The sequence below is a fragment of the Microdochium trichocladiopsis genome (assembly GCF_020744255.1).
Source record: "Microdochium trichocladiopsis strain MPI-CAGE-CH-0230 chromosome Unknown B0I36scaffold_5, whole genome shotgun sequence".
Classification (NCBI taxonomy): Eukaryota; Fungi; Ascomycota; class Sordariomycetes; order Xylariales; family Microdochiaceae; genus Microdochium; species Microdochium trichocladiopsis.
Window position 1 is genome coordinate 1,906,218 of NW_025763548.1, and position 16,578 is coordinate 1,922,795.

The window sequence follows — 16,578 nt, forward strand, 5'->3', positions numbered from 1 at the left end:
ATCACGGGACCTTCGTGGCCTTTCTCCTCAAAAGGGCCCAGCGAGGACATGCTTGACGGCAACATGTGCCAATGTGCCGGTTCATCAACGACCCAGAATCTCAGAGTGGCGGCACTTGCTTCACAGAGCGGGGGAGTTTTCTCAGGTCAATCTTCCCGTATTAAATCACATATCCACAATGAATAGCGGGTTTCAACTGGTGGAGGCCAAGTTCCAGAGGGCCAGGGGAGCATTTGGCATGGCCAGATTTGCATTGGCGCCGTCTAAACATCTTGCGACTGGCACAAATCTACATGAGAACGCGTGGTCATGAATTTTCCCGGTGGGACTTTTCTTTGTTCTCCAGTTTCGTTTCGCGTTGCATTTTATTTTTATTCCCCGTTCTATGTGTCGGCTCTTGCTCCAGTCTGAGGTTTACATGATTGATCCACAAAAGAATCCATCGGGATTGCCTCGAGCCAGAGTATCTCCGCCAGGTCCTGTGTAGGAAAGGCAGTGTTGGAGAATAGTGATCATGCTTCACTGAGAGGCTAGAGATCTTGTGTGCTGCGACGATGAGACTGTGGCAGAGAAGACGGTACAGTATCCTATTCTTGACTGGCCGCGCTGTTCATTACCAACGGCTGTCTGATCAGATGCACGCCACCCCTGCGTGTCTCGAGAAGATATTCGTTGAGTTGCCGCAGGTCAACGCTAAAGCCAGGCGTTGCTCCCTTTGACCGTCGTCGTCTGTGGCTTAGTTGCGCCTGAAAGGTCCATTGGCGGTCGGGGGCGGCATGCCGCGCCCATCAAAGCCGAATCCAAGTCCTTCAGGGCCCTGGAAGCCACCCATCCCTGGAGGAGGGCCCATGAAGCCTGGTGGTGGAGGTCCGCCAAAAAAGCCCGGGGGAGGCGCCATGTTACGAGGAGGCCCCGGAGGCATGCCCTCCGGCGGTGGAAAAGCGCCCATGGGGAAATTGGGGGGGAACATGCCGGGTACAGGCGGACCGTTGCGCGCGTTACTTCCAAGGCCTGGGGGCGGGATCATAGGTCGCCCTGGTGGCGGCATCTGCTGGCCAGCACCGCCTTGCTGCATCCATGCGCTCGGATGCATCTGGTCAAGGCCGGGAGGACCCTGTCTCTGAAGGATCTGAGTGGGCTGCTGAGGCCCGCGGCTTTCTGGCTCACGATGCTGAAGATGCGGCTCGTCAAAGAATGCAGGCAGTCCGCCTGGGCGGCCGCCTTGGTGTTGTGAGGCGCTGCGCTCGCGTTGATAGTCAGGCTCCCGGTCTGGAGTCTGGGGAATCTGTGCGGCCCGGGATGGTTGAGGCATGCGCATAGGGGGTTGGTTGTGCTGAGGGTGGTCCATGCCTGCACGAGCCGAGCCTTGCATAAGTGTCATGAGAAATTCTGTGTTGCTGTTGCTGTTGCGGCTCGACGGCTGCTCGTTTCGCGGAAGTCCTTGGCTATGACTGTTTTGGCGTTGTCCCAGCAATTCATGGAGCATCTGCTCTGGCCGTCCTGCGGCCATGTGCGCATGTTGCTGGGGGCGAGGTGCGTGAAGTTCTGGGTTCTGAGGAGGGCCTCTGTGCATGGGAACGTCACGACGCTCTTGTCCATACGGAGAGAAGGCAGCCGGCGGGCCCAGAGCGCCTTTGGGAAGGCCCAGCTCATGGCTTGGAGGCGGCTCCGGGAATCCGCCATTCGGTGGTGGAGAGGAGAACGATTGCTTCTGGAGCTTGGTGAGCAGAGCCTGGAAGGCAACCTTTTCCGCAACATCGTTCTGGGGCGGGCTTCCGAAATCCTGGCTGGCAGGGCGTGGCGCAGTAGGTGCCGGTCCTGCGCTAAGCAGTTCGAGGAGTGGGTTGAATCCAGGCGGAGGTGCTTGACGAGGAGCAGGGGGAGGTGTCGCCTCGACTTGACGACGAGTCTCTTCTTGAGTTGAGAAGAAGTTCTGGAATCTCGACGCCTTGTGCTTGGAAGGCGCCATGTTTTCTTTGGAAGCTTCGGGGGTTAGGGCTTCAAGCGCCGAGCCTTGGCCGTAAGCAGCAAAGAACTGATCAGGACCAGTTTCGAGGACTGGCAAGGACTCTCTTGGCGCTGTATCTCTGTCGTGTGGTCCGGAGCGAGACGCAGGTTCGCCCTTGGGCGCGGACGAGTCTGGCTCAGGCTTTGCTCCGCTACGCGCAGCCTTCATGCTTTCCATGAACTTTTGAAAGTCCTCTTGAGTGTGCGCCTGGGCCTTGTCCTCAGCAGGCTCGTCAAGCCATTCTGGCTCGCGCTCCTGGCGCTGGTCACGATCCCATCTCCGATCATGACCCCGCTCGCGAGGTTTGTCAGTGTAAGTATCATTGGGCTGTTCGTCAGCAGTGGCCCGCTCTCTCCAGCTCTTTGCCCGGTCGAATCGTTCGCGAGCCGGAGCAGGAGCGCTGTCGCTTTGGTTTCCTGCTTCGCCTCGCGTCCAGTTCTGGTCTGCCCGTGTACGCCCGAGTCCGTTGCGTCGGCTGGAATCCTCGGCATCTTTGTCTTTGCCAAACTCGCCGAAGTTGCGGCGAGTCTTGTCACCTTCGCGCTCATCTTGCTCACGCGGTCGCCGGTCTCCGACGAGGCGGTCAGATCGCTCACCCAATCGGCCATGAAATCGCTCGGCACCCTCGGTGCCAAAACTCTTGCGCGGCTTCACGGTGCTCCAGCCATCAGAGTCCTGATCGGCATCACCACGACGCCGAAACTCTGTCCTCCCATCTCTTTCACGAACTCGGGCTCCACGGTTGCGATCGGCTGACTCAGTCTCGCCAGCTCGAGATCGGAACGGGAAGCGGCCGTCAGAGTCTTTAGTCAAGGATTTATCGGTGGCAGAGGTGCGTGAGAAAGTGGAGGTCGAAAACGCTGGTCGAGGTAGCCCAAGGCCAATGTCTTCAGGGTCTGGAAATAGTTAGTTTCCATGCTACATAAAACAAAGAATGGGAAACTGTGTGGACTGTGAAACCTACTCGTGCTGTTGCGGGACAGATGTCTGTCTGCGCCGGCGCGGCGATTGCCCTGATCTAGCATTGAGCCGTCATCGTGTCTGTTCCGGTTGCCGTCTGTCCTGCCGCTTTGGGTGTTGTTGCGAGGCGCTTCTGGAGGTGCCCTGTGGCTTTGTGATCAGTAGGTGGTGATATGCCGCAATGCTCCCAGTAGTGATACTTACCCCATCCATTCCTCGGCGGGAGGAAGGGCGTTTGGCTTCACACATAAGGGGGATTGGCGCAAAAATACAAGCTCTTCTTCAGTATATCGTAGTGCCATGACATCTAACGATGGCTGCTGGAAAGCCCGAGTCTTTATGTTGTGGCAGTGGGCGATTGGCTCGGTTGCATGGGGGTTTCGAATATTGTGATTGCCGCTCTGACAAGTACGATGTGATGTGAAAGTCGCGCGAATTGTGGATTATGGCGGGCAGCACAGCGAGGATATCGGTAATGGGGGTTTGGAGATCGGAAAGGCGCACGGTGCTAGAGCCGGTGCACGTGGACGAAGGTGTGAAGAGCCGTGGCGGATGTGAGCCGTTATTGTGCGGGGTGCTGGGCAGGGCGGCGATGTCTTGTGGCGAGAGTACTGCTGTGTGTGGTGTGGGTAGAATCTGGGGGTCGCAAGTGCCGTGGTCGGGCTCAACGAGAGCGACTCAACGAGACTGTCGGCGCCAAGGTCGCGATTGCGCAGACAAGGCGCGTGCCCTGTTGCGTAGGATCAACAGGCGATGCTACGCCTGACAAGCGCTGGGTCCTGGCAGGGCCAGCAGGGCCAATGGTGAGGAATCTGGTGAAGCCACACAGATTGCAGGCGACCTCGAGGGGCAGCGAGAGGGCTTCGGTGGTGCTGAAATGTTGCGGACGTGAATATCACGGGAAAACAGGCGCACGAGATCGGATGGTGGTCAGGCTTGCGGGGCAGGGAATATCAGTGGTCACAGCTGGTGCTGTCAGGCCTGGTTTGGATGACGATGCTGAAGCAGTGCGTTGCGAGGATGTGCAGATGATGTGTGTGCGGGTGGGCTGTACCAAATGACCACCAAGGTCGAGCCCAACTTGGCCTCTGAGCAGGGCAGAAGCGGGCAGCTGGAGGTGGGACGTGATTGGTACTTGCGCCCCAACCAGCGCGGCCTGCTTGCCAGCGTGCATTTGCACACGACGGGAACAACCCAATTGTTCTCGTGTACACCAATGGACAAGCATTCATTCATTCATTCATGCCGAACAGCGACCAGCAGGTCACAGCATCCAAATATATGCGAGACGGCGTGCCAATGTGCCCCTGCTTCCACTGACAACTACATCAACAGTGCCAAGCCTCAGGCACTTCACAGGCAGCTCTCGTAGTCGGGCAAGACTTTGCGCCTCGTAAAAACAGTATCTCTTCTCAAACCGATTCGGCATGGCCACCCCGACTACAAGAGAATGCGATATCTCGTACAAATCCGCGCATCCTCTTGAATGAGCCCCTCCCGCCACTCATAACCTGTGAAGCGTCATGGGTGGCGTGCGGCTCAGTGCCATGCTGGAATATACCTAGGTATGTTCGAGAGCGAGCCCAACGTGGCAGCTGCCAATCAGAACAACCACAAAACTGCAGCTGGCGGTCGGCTGCCGAAGTATAGTGCACGAGACACGCCTGACGCTTTCCCCATTGCCTGCCGTTGGCGCCAGCCAATGACCACGGGATACACAAAGCTATGGAGCACCTCTTTTTAACTACGCCTGCGGTGATCTTGGACTCGAAGCTCCGATGTACCCAAATCACCGCAATAACTACCTCCATGTGTTCGAAGGGATGCTCTGAATCAGCAAAAGAGCTCTGGATGACTTTTGTTCGACGATCAGACCAGAGGCCTGATGATATGAGCCTGGCAACAACTGATTGGTTCGTGAAAGCTTCACCATGGAAGGCCGTCCTGGTAGACGGTGATGCTCCTAGATATCAACGACTGGACTTTGCTACGCGGGCAATAACTGGTGCGTGGTGCCCATTGGTCCTGGCGCTGTATCTTGCCCTGCCTCTTGATGATGCGCGAAATCGACTCGGCACAGCCTTCCGATCCCAAGGTTTTTCGCTGCATTCGGGGAGTCCGCGATCCTCCGGAGCAAGTGATCTTCGTGTCCACCACTCCGGACTGCTCAGAACCACCGTGGGCTGCATGCAGTGGCCATTGTGCTGTGGAGCTTCAGCATGAGTCAAGCCATCAATCAGTTCCTGCAACCTGGGAGGGAGCTCTGCGAGCTGCCTTTATGAGCCGCAAGCGGCTCCATAGCATACTGGGAATAGGAGACGGACGATCCCATGAGTCTTCTCGATTATCTGGCCGTGTGTCATCATCAACGATGTACGCTAGAGAGGACAAGGGCCACCCGACGGCTTGGGAGCCAAGACGGCTGACCATTTCCAAGCCGCCTGAACGCAATGTGTGAGATTAGGTGCAAGAACCTCGAGTGATCGACATTCATTACTGCGCAGCGGATCGACGTGCCAAAGGCAACAACGGCGTCCCAACAGTACGGCCTCGCTGCAGGGCGGCCTGGAAACTATTTACTTATCGTTCGACTGTCGTGATTTACGACAGCTGTGGCTTCTGTGTGCTTCGCCCTTTTACGGTTGGAGCCACAATCGCAAGTGGGCTTGGTTGGGATGGACCCTAGCCAGCGCAATCTTAAAATCGCCTGTAGCGCCTTGCCTGATTTGCCAACCTGCTGCCGCCAGGGTCCCATGATCCTTGCCGGCCGCTGGCCATGGCCTGCCCATGACCCTGACACTGCATTGCGAACCAGGATGCATTCGAAACGGGCACCCTGCTCTTTTTATGTACAGTACGGTAGTTATGTCTGGAGACGAGGCGAAGGCAAGGGAAGATAAACGCGTCGTTGTGCGCCATGCGGGCGGCACCGGGCGCAACCTTGGAAACGGAGAAGCCAGACAGAAGACAAAGAAAGGTTACACTCACCGATACCCGCGGAGAGATGGCAGGCAGGGGGACAGTTGAGACCTGCCAGCGGCGGATTTGTGGTCAATGTCCATCCCGCAAGGTTGCTTTTGAGCGCAGGTCGAGTTCAGGGAGACAGGCAGGCAGGCAGGCAGGCACAGTAGGAAGACGACGCCGTGAAACAGCCGTGCTGGCCATGGACGGAAACAGAGAAAGAAAGTGCTGCGCCCGCTGTTACCCCAGTCCGCGTCCGGGACGAGGGCTTCTGCAGGCCGCAGGTGCGGGCGGCGCCCATCCCACTAGCTGGCCGGGCTAATGCGAGTTCAAATCGCGTGTACAGGCCGGGCGTGCATGGCTCCAGCCCGGCGCCCCTGCCCTCTCTGGCTGGTCTGCCTCTTGCTTTTGTTGTTCCTGCGTGCCCACCACCACTACCAGCGCCTGGCCCCCTTCCCTCAACTCGATCTCCTTCCGCCCACACCAGGTCGTCGTCCTGTCAAGAAGCCTCACGACACCACGTCGCCAGCTCGCTGCCGGCCCTGGCCTGTCGATTTCCCTCCGCTCTCCGTCTTCTGCACAGCGAATACGCGCAGCCGTGTCTTCCTAATCATCCAACAGACCCGTCTTCCGTGGTCCCGTAATGTCTATGTAGCCACGCGCACTTCGTAGCCAAGTCTCAAAGCGCTCCTTGCCGCCACGCTGCAACCACCCAGCAAAGACCATCCGGTTGGGACGCGACAGTCTTTTACCAGCTGGACTCCCACATCTGCTCGCCAGGCCTGCTGAGCCGTTTCACCGCGCGTTGACCGTGTCGTACAGGCCCAGCTGCCCTCGACAAGCTCCGGCGCGAGACATTGTTGGCCCGGCCACGCCTTCTCCGCCGACGGCATTCCTGCTGCTCCTTCCTCGGCAATTCTCCTGCAGCTTGTCATTCGAGACTCTTCATCCCCACGATCGCGCCTGCTGCGCGATCGTCTGTTTCGTCCTCCGGCTTCTGTGCCCCTAGCCTTCGACGGTCTCTCGTAGTAGTCCAGTCTTTACAGCACTTCATCCCATACAGCGCGCCACAGGACTTCTCTCCTTCCATCCCTGCGGAAACACCTTCTTTTTGGACCATTCAGCAGATCACCAGACGCCCAACAGCCCTGTGTGCGCAACATACAAACACTCATTCCCTGATTCCCAGCTCTTACTGCAAGCCACTCGTTCGCCATCGAACAATAATAATACGGCCATATCACACCAACGCTCGCCTTTAGTCACGCTTTGGTCGTGGAGATTTAATCCTTGACGAGTACTTGAACGCAACTCATTGAGCCTAATCGGAACAAATCGACCGCACCTAGGGAGAGTCGGCACCATGCAGCTTCGAAACGCCCGCAATGGGCTGCCTGCTGCGGCGCCAGGGGCGATGGCCTTGGTCACTGTGTTGTCACTAGCTCCCGTCGCGCTGGGACAGAGTAGTTGCATTTCGCTCGCCGGTTCCTCAGGATGCAAGGCGTTTTCTGGGGCCTCTGTCGGCAAGACCGAGTTCCTGCTCAACCACTAGTAAGAATACCTGCGTGATCTACCTTCAAATCTGCAGAGCTCTGACATGTGTCTCACAGTCCATTCCTGCAATACGTCTCGGATACAGCCTCTTTCGATCAACAACTGGACCTATATGTCCGGGACACATATGTACAGCGACAGTAAGTTTTCTTTGGCGGGTTGCGCACTGAACCAAAGCTAACCCATGACACAGGTTCCAAGGTCGGTTTGGGTGTGACAATGTTAATCTCGCCAATACATCCGATTACTATGCAAGATTTACAAAGTCTGTCATCTGCAACGGCATTGTACAAAACTCAATCCAGGCTTGCGGACTGAGCACACAACAATCCGCACCTCTCTGTGCGGCTTCGTGTGCCGAGTATGCTCAGAGCGAGGCCATGATTGTTGCTGACAACAATCTTTGCGCGAATCCTGTTGGAAACATCCAGGAACTTGTCAGGGCTGACTTCGCCGACTGTGCCGTGCCTGCTCGATCTCTCTCAAGTGGTGGCTGCATCACCGCGATATCAAACGAGCCCGACAACTGTGGATACGGATCTAGCACACTGGGCATTTGTTCTTACTGTGCTTCTGGCGGCATCAACTCGACAGATACCTGCTGCTACAGCTCCAACACCGAGAGCCTGTGTGCAAACGTGGTTCTTCCCACTATTGTCCCGACCTTGACCTTCAGCACCCCTTTGCCGACCTCAACCTCTGAGCCAACCTCGACGAACTCGGCAGGCGCCTCTGACGGCAGTAACCGCAATATGGGTCTGTCTGGTGGCGCCATTGCAGGCATCGTCATTGGCTGTATAGCGGGCATTGTTCTTATCGCCCTCGCCGTCCTCTTGTGCATGCGGTCTCGTCGCAACAGACAGGGAAGCCAGAAAGGCAGTGTCTTCAACCAACCCTCGCCCTCCAGGAAAGGCCCGCAGACCACCAAAATTCCCGCTTCTAACACGCCTCCTCAGGGTTATGAGGTTCTTCCGGGTGGTCGCATCGCTCGCATGTCAGCGTTGGAGGGTCATTCTGGTGATTCTCCGTCGAGACACAGTGGTTCACGACATGGAACTTCAACTGGCGCTGCAGCTGCCGGTGGCGCTACCGGATACATGCTGGGACGAAGACGCGGCAACTCGTCATCGGACTTTTCTGGCGAAAGCCCGGGCCCCGAGACAAGGTCTGCTGTCCTCCGACCTCCTCCCACGAGCAGACGACAAGGCTCGCTTTCCAGCAATTCGATTCTTGCCGGCGACGATCCATCCTCACCCACTAGCGCTGGGGGTTTGTCATCAGCCGCAGGCATGACTAGCCAGCAGTCCGAACAGCTACCCTTTTTCAAGGACTACTACTCTCAAGACGACATACATCCTGGCGAACGTGTCGCGGTTCTCTGGGCTTATCAACCACGTGCTCAAGATGAGTTCTCGCTCGAGCGTGGTGACATGATCAAAGTCGTTGGAATCTGGGACGACGGCTGGGCCACGGGCATCATGACGGATGAGCGCGCCGACGAATGGGAGATCAGGCGACAAGCGCAACGCGACAGCGGTGTTTCAAACGCCTCGGGCAGGGGACGGGACAACTCTCCGCCAGTCAGTGGCGAGATCAAGGCTTTCCCCCTTGTCTGCGTCTGTCTTCCTGACCACTGGAGGAAGACGATCGAGGGCGATGGCTCAACAGAGACCGGCAGTGGCCACTAAGGCTAAGAAGGAGGATCTTGCCTCCCCTACGGCCAGAAGACTGAAGTCCACGACAATTACGACCATGCACTAGATTGTTTTGCCTACTTCCACCACCGAGTCGAGCCTAATCAGCATTTATCGGCAATGTTGAATCCTTTCGAAGCCCTGCATATTTGTCATGACCAGAAGACACGCAGACTCGCCATCATGCGACAGCAATTCAACCCCGGTACCTGGCCTTTTCTATTCCTCGTTCTGTGATACAGGATTGCAGGTGCGCGGGCGTGTAACGCTTGCTGACCGATATACCCCGGATAGCGCCAGACGATAATGGTTTTTTTTTTTCCTTATTTGAGCGTCTTAGCAGTACCCCTTTGTGCATTTGAGGCGATGCAGCAGGGCGTCGTTTTGGAGGAGGAGAAGGCGCGTAGTCCTTGCAGTACATATTTGCACATATCATGGGAGTGTCCATATTGTATTGGTCAGCTCTCAGATTGCCCTGTGGCTGGCAAAGGCTACGTCATAGTTGCATATTAGACCAGTTGAAAATGATTCACGGTTTGCATACCAAATTCTTGTCCGTCATGTGTGATCGTCGGACCAGCTATGGAGCGGTCATAATCCAGAGATCGTGTATGATGACCACCTTGGTGCCAGGCATTTTTGTGGTCTCACAAGCCCAGACCCCGGGAGGTCTAGAGTCTAGGCAGTGCCCCGTACTTGCGTGCAGCTGCCCCAGTCAAGGCAGCCCCGAACCCGCCCCACTGTTGACGCATGGTGCGCATGGCATGGGGAACCGACGGTTGCGCAGTATGGAGCTTCAAACACCAACCCGTGATCACTCCAGACCATTCTCGACTGCGCAGATCTGCTGACCTCTGCCACCCTTCAGCAGCTTCGACCGCCTCACGAACGCCTCGCTACTTTTGATTTCGCTTCTGCCCCGTACCGCGTCCGCTGCTTGTGCCTCCCGAACCATGCCATGATCGCGACGCGACGTCTAGGCGTGTCATTGTGCAGTGGCCCAGACCTTGCTCAGCTCCTGCGCCATGGGTAACACTTGGTCCATCACTGCGCCGTCTGCGGGCTCGGCCGGCATCGACGTGCCAGAGCTCGCAGACCTGGTCTATGAGAGAACAATAGGTGGTGCGCGGTTCATGAAGAGCATACGAGCACGCCATCATGACGGCGTTGTGGTGGTCAAGGTGACCGCCAAGCCGGCAGCGAAGCTATCACTACAGAGCTATGGCGAGCTCATCTTGCGTGCGCAATCTCTCCATTTTGACATGGCTGTGTCGTGTGCTGACTGTTTTCTCTGCGACAGGCGAGCGGGCGTTGCTGCGCGATGTCCCAAATGCTCTAGGCTTCGAACAAGCCTTCGAGACCGATGAAACTGCCTATCTTGTTCGGCAGTACCTATACAGCTCCCTCTACGACCGCATGTCGACACGCCCTTTCCTAGAAGATATCGAGAAGAAATGGCTGGCCTTTCAGCTACTGTGTGCCCTTCGAGATTGCCACGCAAAGGAGATATACCACGGCGACATCAAGACGGAAAATATCATGGTGACATCGTGGAACTGGCTCTATCTGACCGATTTCACTGGATCATTCAAACCTGCGAAGCTCCCCGACGACAACCCGGGGATGTACTCGTATTTCTTTGATCTCTCGGGCCGACGGACAGGCTACATTGCGCCGGAGAGATTCGTGCACCCCGATGACGCGAAGGCTGGTGGAGGCTCCCTGACCTGGTCCATGGACATCTTCAGCGCAGGCTGTGTCATTGCTGAGCTGTTCTTAGAAACGCCGATATTCAGTCTCAGCCAGCTGTTTAAGTACCGGCGCGGCGAGTATGACCCTGCGATCTCCCTCCTCGGCCGAATACCTGACAACGATCTGCGGGAGATGCTTTCGAGCATGATCCAGCTCGACCCGGAGAAGCGATATTCGGCAGAGCAGTACCTGCACTTCTACAAGGACAGGATATTCCCCGCATATTTCTACAGCTTCTTGCACCAGTACATGGAGCTCATTACAGATCCCAGCTCCGGACGCGCTCCCATCTCGAACGCTACCAAGAACCTCGGGGAAGCAGACGACAGAATCGACCGCATCTTCTTCGATTTTGACAAGATTACTTACTTTCTGGGCTACCACGGTGCCAACAGCGCCCAGGAAGCACAACGCTTCGCTCCCCGACTGGGACTTGGCCTCTTTCCCGTGCGGCTCAGCATACCTAACAACGAGAATCTGGTCACTCGTCCAGGCCAACCGCTTGCAGATGATGGCGCCTTGATCTTCCTCACCCTGGTGGCAGGTTCTCTTCGAAGCACGGCGCGAGCGACATCCCGGATCAGGGCGTGCGATGTTCTGCTCGGCTTTGCGGAGAGACTTACGGATGAGGCGAAGTTGGACCGTGTCCTCCCGTACCTGATCGCGCTACTGGGGGACAGCGTCGACCTTGTCAACATTGCAGCTCTGCGGTCCATTACGCAGCTTCTGGCGTTGGTCACAGTTGTGGCTCCGGTGAATGCCCACGTCTTCACCGAGTACATTATGCCTCGGATACAGAATTTCATGTTCGGCCCAACGCGTCAAGCGGGTGCCGCTCTCGAACGCAAGGAACCTAGCCCCCTCGTGCGGGCAACTTATGCCTCCTGCCTGGGGAGCCTTGCAACCACGGCACTCAGATTTCTCGAGCTTGCTGTGATTCTAAAAGCTGAAGGCACCATGCGATCCGAAGATCCAGAGCTCGAAGCTGGACAAGATGCGGAGGCCCTGGATGATCTATTCGACAACGCCCGTGCTGAGCTAAACCTCACTTTCGAAGCGCATACCAAGGCGCTGGTTGAAGATCCAGATGCGTCTGTTCGTCGCGCATTCCTGAGCTCTGTGCCAGAGCTCTGCATGTTCTTTGGCAATGCCCAGTCAAATGACATCCTGTTGACCCACCTCAATACATATCTGAATGATAGGGATTGGATGCTCAAGTGCGCCTACTTCGACACAATCCTGGGCATCGCACCATTCTTGGGCAGCACTGGACTGGAGGAGTTCAGCCTGCCGCTCATGGTGCAAGCTGTGACTGATCCTGAGGAGCACGTCGTTCAAGCTGCGTTACACTCGCTTGCTGAGCTCGCCAAGCTCGGCATGCTCTCAAAAGCGAAGACCTGGGAGCTGGTCGATGTTGTGGGTCGCTTCACCATGCATCCCAACCTATGGATCAGGGAAGCAGCCTCAGAGTACCTTTCCAGCGCAACTAGGCTTTTGTCGCCTGCCGATATAAGATGTATAGTGCTGCCACTCGTCAAGCCGTTCTTGAAAGGGGCGATCATACCAAGCTTTGACGAGCTGACGCTCCTCGACACGCTTAAGAAGCCCATGTCACGTACAGTATTTGATCTGGCTCTGTCCTGGGCTCAGAAGACCGATAAGGGCCTATTCTGGAAGAGTGTGCGCCAACAGAAACAATCGACATTCACAATCGCATCGACAGCGTTGTCGGTCAAGTCATCACGCGAACCCCAGCCAAGGACGTTGAGCAAAGTGCCCAAGAATGACGAGGATGAGAAGTGGCTTGTGCGTCTCCGTAATATGGGCATGACACAAGAGGACGAGTTCAAGCTACTCGTACTCAGAGAATTCATCTGGCGTCTGAGCCAGATGAAGAACCGTGATCTGAATACACAGGAAGCCTCGACAGTGCCGCTGAACGAAATCATACCTCTAAGAAGTCTGGATGTCAAGATGCAGACTGTTATGTTTGACGAGACGGCGATGGACGGTGAACCGTCGTGGGCACCAGATTCGGCAAGCGATGCCGATAAAGGTCCGTACACCATCGCAGATGCACTGCTTGATGCCTCGATGACAATCGATCAACCCGTTGGTCGGCGGCGGAGGGCGGCTATGAATAGTCACCGCTCCAGATTGAGTACCAGTGGTGGAGCTGCATCACCAACAGTGGGTGATCACAGGGCGCTCTCACCGCTCGGCCTTCAATCAACTTCCTCAATCGATGCTCGCGGAGGCAACGTTGCAGGTCTTCGAGCATCGTCGACGACACGGTCGCAAGACGACGATGCTTCTGTGTCGGACGCTCCATACTCGACAAGGCGGGCCATCCGGCCACAGTCCAGTGCGCTTCATCTGTTGAACCGCAAAGATAGTGGGAGGTCCGGCCCGGAAACAGGGACCACCCAGACAAATGCAATGGGCCAAGTTGAGGGTCCCTTCACACAGGCACCAGCGCCACGGATCACGATACCCGGCGACGATGTCAGCGAGGGTAGGTCTAGCTCTAGACTGCGGCTGGCGCATACGTATGAAGGTAACGACCCAAGCATCACGAAAATGCTTGACTACATGTACATCGACAATTTTCCGCATGACGAGAAAGAATTCGGCCCTATGGTCACTCCTGTCTCGAGAAAGAAGACGGCTAAAACTGGGACTGGGGCCGAGGAGATTTGGCGACCGTCGGGACGACTGGTGGCCACATTTGCAGAGCATGTTGGCGCCATCAACAGGGTCGTGCCGTCCCCCGACCACCAGTTTTTCTTGACAGGAGGTAATGACGGGTGCGTCAAGGTGTGGGATTCGCTTCGGCTCGAACGAAATGTCACACATCGGGCGAGGCAAACTCATAAGCATTCCCCAGGAGCCAAGGTCACAGCGCTGTGCTTTATTGAAAACACACACACGTTCATCAGTTGTGCTACGGATGGCCGGGTACACATCGTCAAGGTTTACACGCAGGTCATCAACGGCGCTCTCAAGTACATCCGCTTGCGACTCCTTCGAGAATACCAACTTCCTGCTAACGAGCATGCTGTCTGGTGTGAGCACTTCAAGATCGAGATGAGCTCTGTGCTCATCTTGGCCACCAACCGCTCGCGTGTCCTCGGCATCGATCTCCGCACCATGACACTACTATACGCCTTGGAGAACCCCGTGCATCATGGAACGCCCACGTGCTTCGTGGTAGACCGCAAACGCAACTGGTTACTGCTGGGTACTGCACATGGCGTCCTCGACCTCTGGGATCTCCGCTTCAAAATGCGTCTCAAGAGCTGGGGTCTGCCGGGCAAGTCACCAATCCACCGACTCAGCTTACACCCGACCAAGGGCCGTGGCCGGTGGGTGTGCGTTGCAGGTGGTACTGGGCTTGCGGAGGTGACGGTCTGGGATCTTGAAAAGACGCAATGCCGGGAGATCTACCGTGCTGGCGGCAAGGACGGACCTAAGGAGTACAAGCCATGGGACGTTGACGAGGACAGACCAGAGGGCATGCTGGGATGGTTTGCCACGAGCGTCGAGCCTACTACACACTCGTCGACGACGACGACGGCAACGGGCGCGAACGTGGTCTCTGACCGTGGAATCCGAGCCATGGTGGTCGGCTGTGGTGCTGTCGAGGACCAGCGCGATGTGCGGTACGGGTACATTGTGACGGGTGGTGCGGACAAGAAGCTCCGCTTTTGGGATCTGTCACGGATCGAGAACTCGAGCGTCTTCAGCGGGCTCAACAATGTCGCCGGGCCCGACATCGGTGCGACCTCGACCACATCCGCGCGGCCTGTTTTCGTCACGACGAGTAACCCGGGCGGTTCCTCGGGTTGCGTGCTGCACGTGGAGAAGCTGCCCCCGAGTGCATCGACATCAGGTGCAGGAGGTGATAGGAAACACGGCCACCATCATCATCATGGCGGGTCAGCAAGAGGCACCAGTGGTGGAAGCAGCCGAGAGAAGCCGCCGCGGCATAGTGTGATTAGTGCCGAGCAGGCACAGCTGCTCCGAAGCCACCTCGACGCGATCCAGGACGTTGCGGTCCTGGAGGTGCCGTATACCATGACGGTTAGTGTGGACCGAAGTGGCGTGATTTTTGTCCTGCAGTAGTAGTTGGATCTGGTGGTGGTCATGGTGCCCACGACATGTATATAATGCAGCGAGATGTGATACGTGGCCGGCTGGCAGGCAATGACTGAGCGAATGAACGCATAGATCATAGACACAATGATACATCATAGGGCAATTATGGCGGCCGGACGACATTGGTGCCACAGTCATTGTGAACCATGCAGGAGGAGAAGATGTCCGCTGCAGGCCGCATGTAAGCTCCCCAGGTGAGCGGGTTGACCACGCAGACGATATCCTGAGACTTCCGCTTCTGTACAGAAGGAGCCAAAGGAGAAGCACCCAAAGCTATTGCCAAAAGATGATTTTGCTTCTTCTGTAACAGAAAGCACTACAGCCAAGCACAATCCATGTGGTGCAGGGTTATCGTTCAACCTGGAAACTCTATGGAAAAGGGCAGCCCACGCACAGACAAGAGCCAAGACAATCCGTCGGAGGACGGCCCCAAAAGGCACTTGCAGGATAGCAGCATGACCCCCCCCTGCAGGTGCCTGAGCGGATGGTTCGATGTGCACGTGTTGTTGGGCGTTGCATGCAGCATGATGACGGATCAGATTTTTTTTTTTTTGGTCCTCCTTCCCTCCCTCCCTTCGTTCCAATCCTCTTTTGGGCATGTCCAACCTTGCAAGCCTCTGGCATCCAATCCGTGTTATGTATGAATTTCTGCGTCTCCATGGGAAGCCTGCGGCCTCTCTTGCAAGCTTGCGGTGCTTGGTCGAAGAAAGAGATGGCGCTGGCCCGTACGTACTTGCGTTCCCGCCCGGGCCTTGATCCGAGCTCTGCATCTCCACGGACTGAGAACCGTGGTCGGGAATGGACCCTGTCGAGGCCCGGGGTGCCAGACCGGAATGCAACATGCGGAAACCATGTATAGCAGCAGCAGCAGCAGCAGCAGCAGCAGCAGCAGCAGCAGCAGCGGTGCGAGGTGCGAGGTGGTCGTGGTGGGGGGAAGTCGAGGACGGGGCCCGTACACAAGTCCGCCCTGCCGGGCTGAGCTTAGCAGGCTGCCAAGGCTTGGTGGAAGAACCGTCGGAAGCTCTAGAATGATTGATTTTTCGACGACGGGGCATGGAGTGGGTTGGTCCAAGCCCGGACGAGCGGGATAGGGAGGAGGCTCGCAGACGACTTCTTGCACAGCTCGCACTGCTTGCACAGTCACGCCTGCTTCGGCAGCACCAAGGTTTGGCTTACGCTTGTGTGTGTGTGTCTTCATCGTTGTCCTCAAGTCTGCATCTGACGAGTCGCATGCGTGCTAGCCACTGCATCGTTTTGTCCTGTTGCACAACGTCCTGGAAATCAGCAGAGGAGAAGAAAGTTGTCCAAGCCGCCGCCCCAGTGCAACCCTCCCTCCCAGCGGTGGCCCGGGGCGGCGGCCGCCACGTTCCGGGACCCCCCTCCCCCTGCCCTAGCCAGCCGCTGGACCCCTTCCCGCAGCTCGCGGCGCCCCCCCACCATCGCCTGTTGGATCGTATGACCGAGGGTTTTCACTGCGGCGAACACGGATCA

The 16,578-nt window shown here is 56.9% G+C and overlaps 3 protein-coding genes across 3 annotated transcripts; 2 read left to right on the plus strand and 1 right to left on the minus strand.

Annotated features, from left to right (window-relative positions):
• Positions 1 to 304: 304 nt before the first annotated feature.
• Positions 305 to 3,519, minus strand: B0I36DRAFT_119123 (uncharacterized protein). The gene is made up of 3 exons (XM_046148008.1): positions 3,173 to 3,519; positions 2,973 to 3,112; positions 305 to 2,904 (listed from the first exon to the last, which is right to left on the minus strand). Exons 1-3 carry the CDS (start codon positions 3,268 to 3,270, stop codon positions 737 to 739), a joined length of 2,406 nt encoding a protein of 801 aa, XP_046012831.1. The 5' UTR covers positions 3,271 to 3,519; the 3' UTR covers positions 305 to 736.
• Positions 3,520 to 7,343: 3,824 nt separating this feature from the next.
• B0I36DRAFT_242105 (uncharacterized protein) lies at positions 7,344 to 9,171 on the plus strand (the record flags this gene model as incomplete). The annotated part of the gene is made up of 3 exons (XM_046149880.1): positions 7,344 to 7,480; positions 7,540 to 7,623; positions 7,677 to 9,171. The coding sequence occupies 3 exons, from the start codon at positions 7,344 to 7,346 to the stop codon at positions 9,169 to 9,171; spliced, it is 1,716 nt and encodes a 571-aa protein (XP_046012832.1).
• A 1,031-nt stretch (positions 9,172 to 10,202) lies between these two features.
• B0I36DRAFT_362892 (phosphoinositide 3-kinase regulatory subunit 4) lies at positions 10,203 to 15,054 on the plus strand (the record flags this gene model as incomplete). The annotated part of the gene is made up of 2 exons (XM_046158724.1): positions 10,203 to 10,416; positions 10,478 to 15,054. The coding sequence occupies 2 exons, from the start codon at positions 10,203 to 10,205 to the stop codon at positions 15,052 to 15,054; spliced, it is 4,791 nt and encodes a 1,596-aa protein (XP_046012833.1).
• Between the last annotated feature and the right edge of the window lie 1,524 nt (positions 15,055 to 16,578).

Bases quoted from the DNA above. Each gene is read 5' to 3' on its own strand.
- B0I36DRAFT_119123 (XM_046148008.1), bottom strand. From the start codon at position 3,270: ATGGCACTACGATATACTGAAGAAGAGCTTGTATTTTTGCGCCAATCC. The intron at 3,113-3,172 runs GTAAGTATCACT...ACAAAGCCACAG, and splicing joins CCCGCCGAGGAATGGATGGG to GGCACCTCCAGAAGCGCCTC. The intron at 2,905-2,972 runs GTAGGTTTCACA...AACTATTTCCAG, and splicing joins TCTGTCCCGCAACAGCACGA to ACCCTGAAGACATTGGCCTT.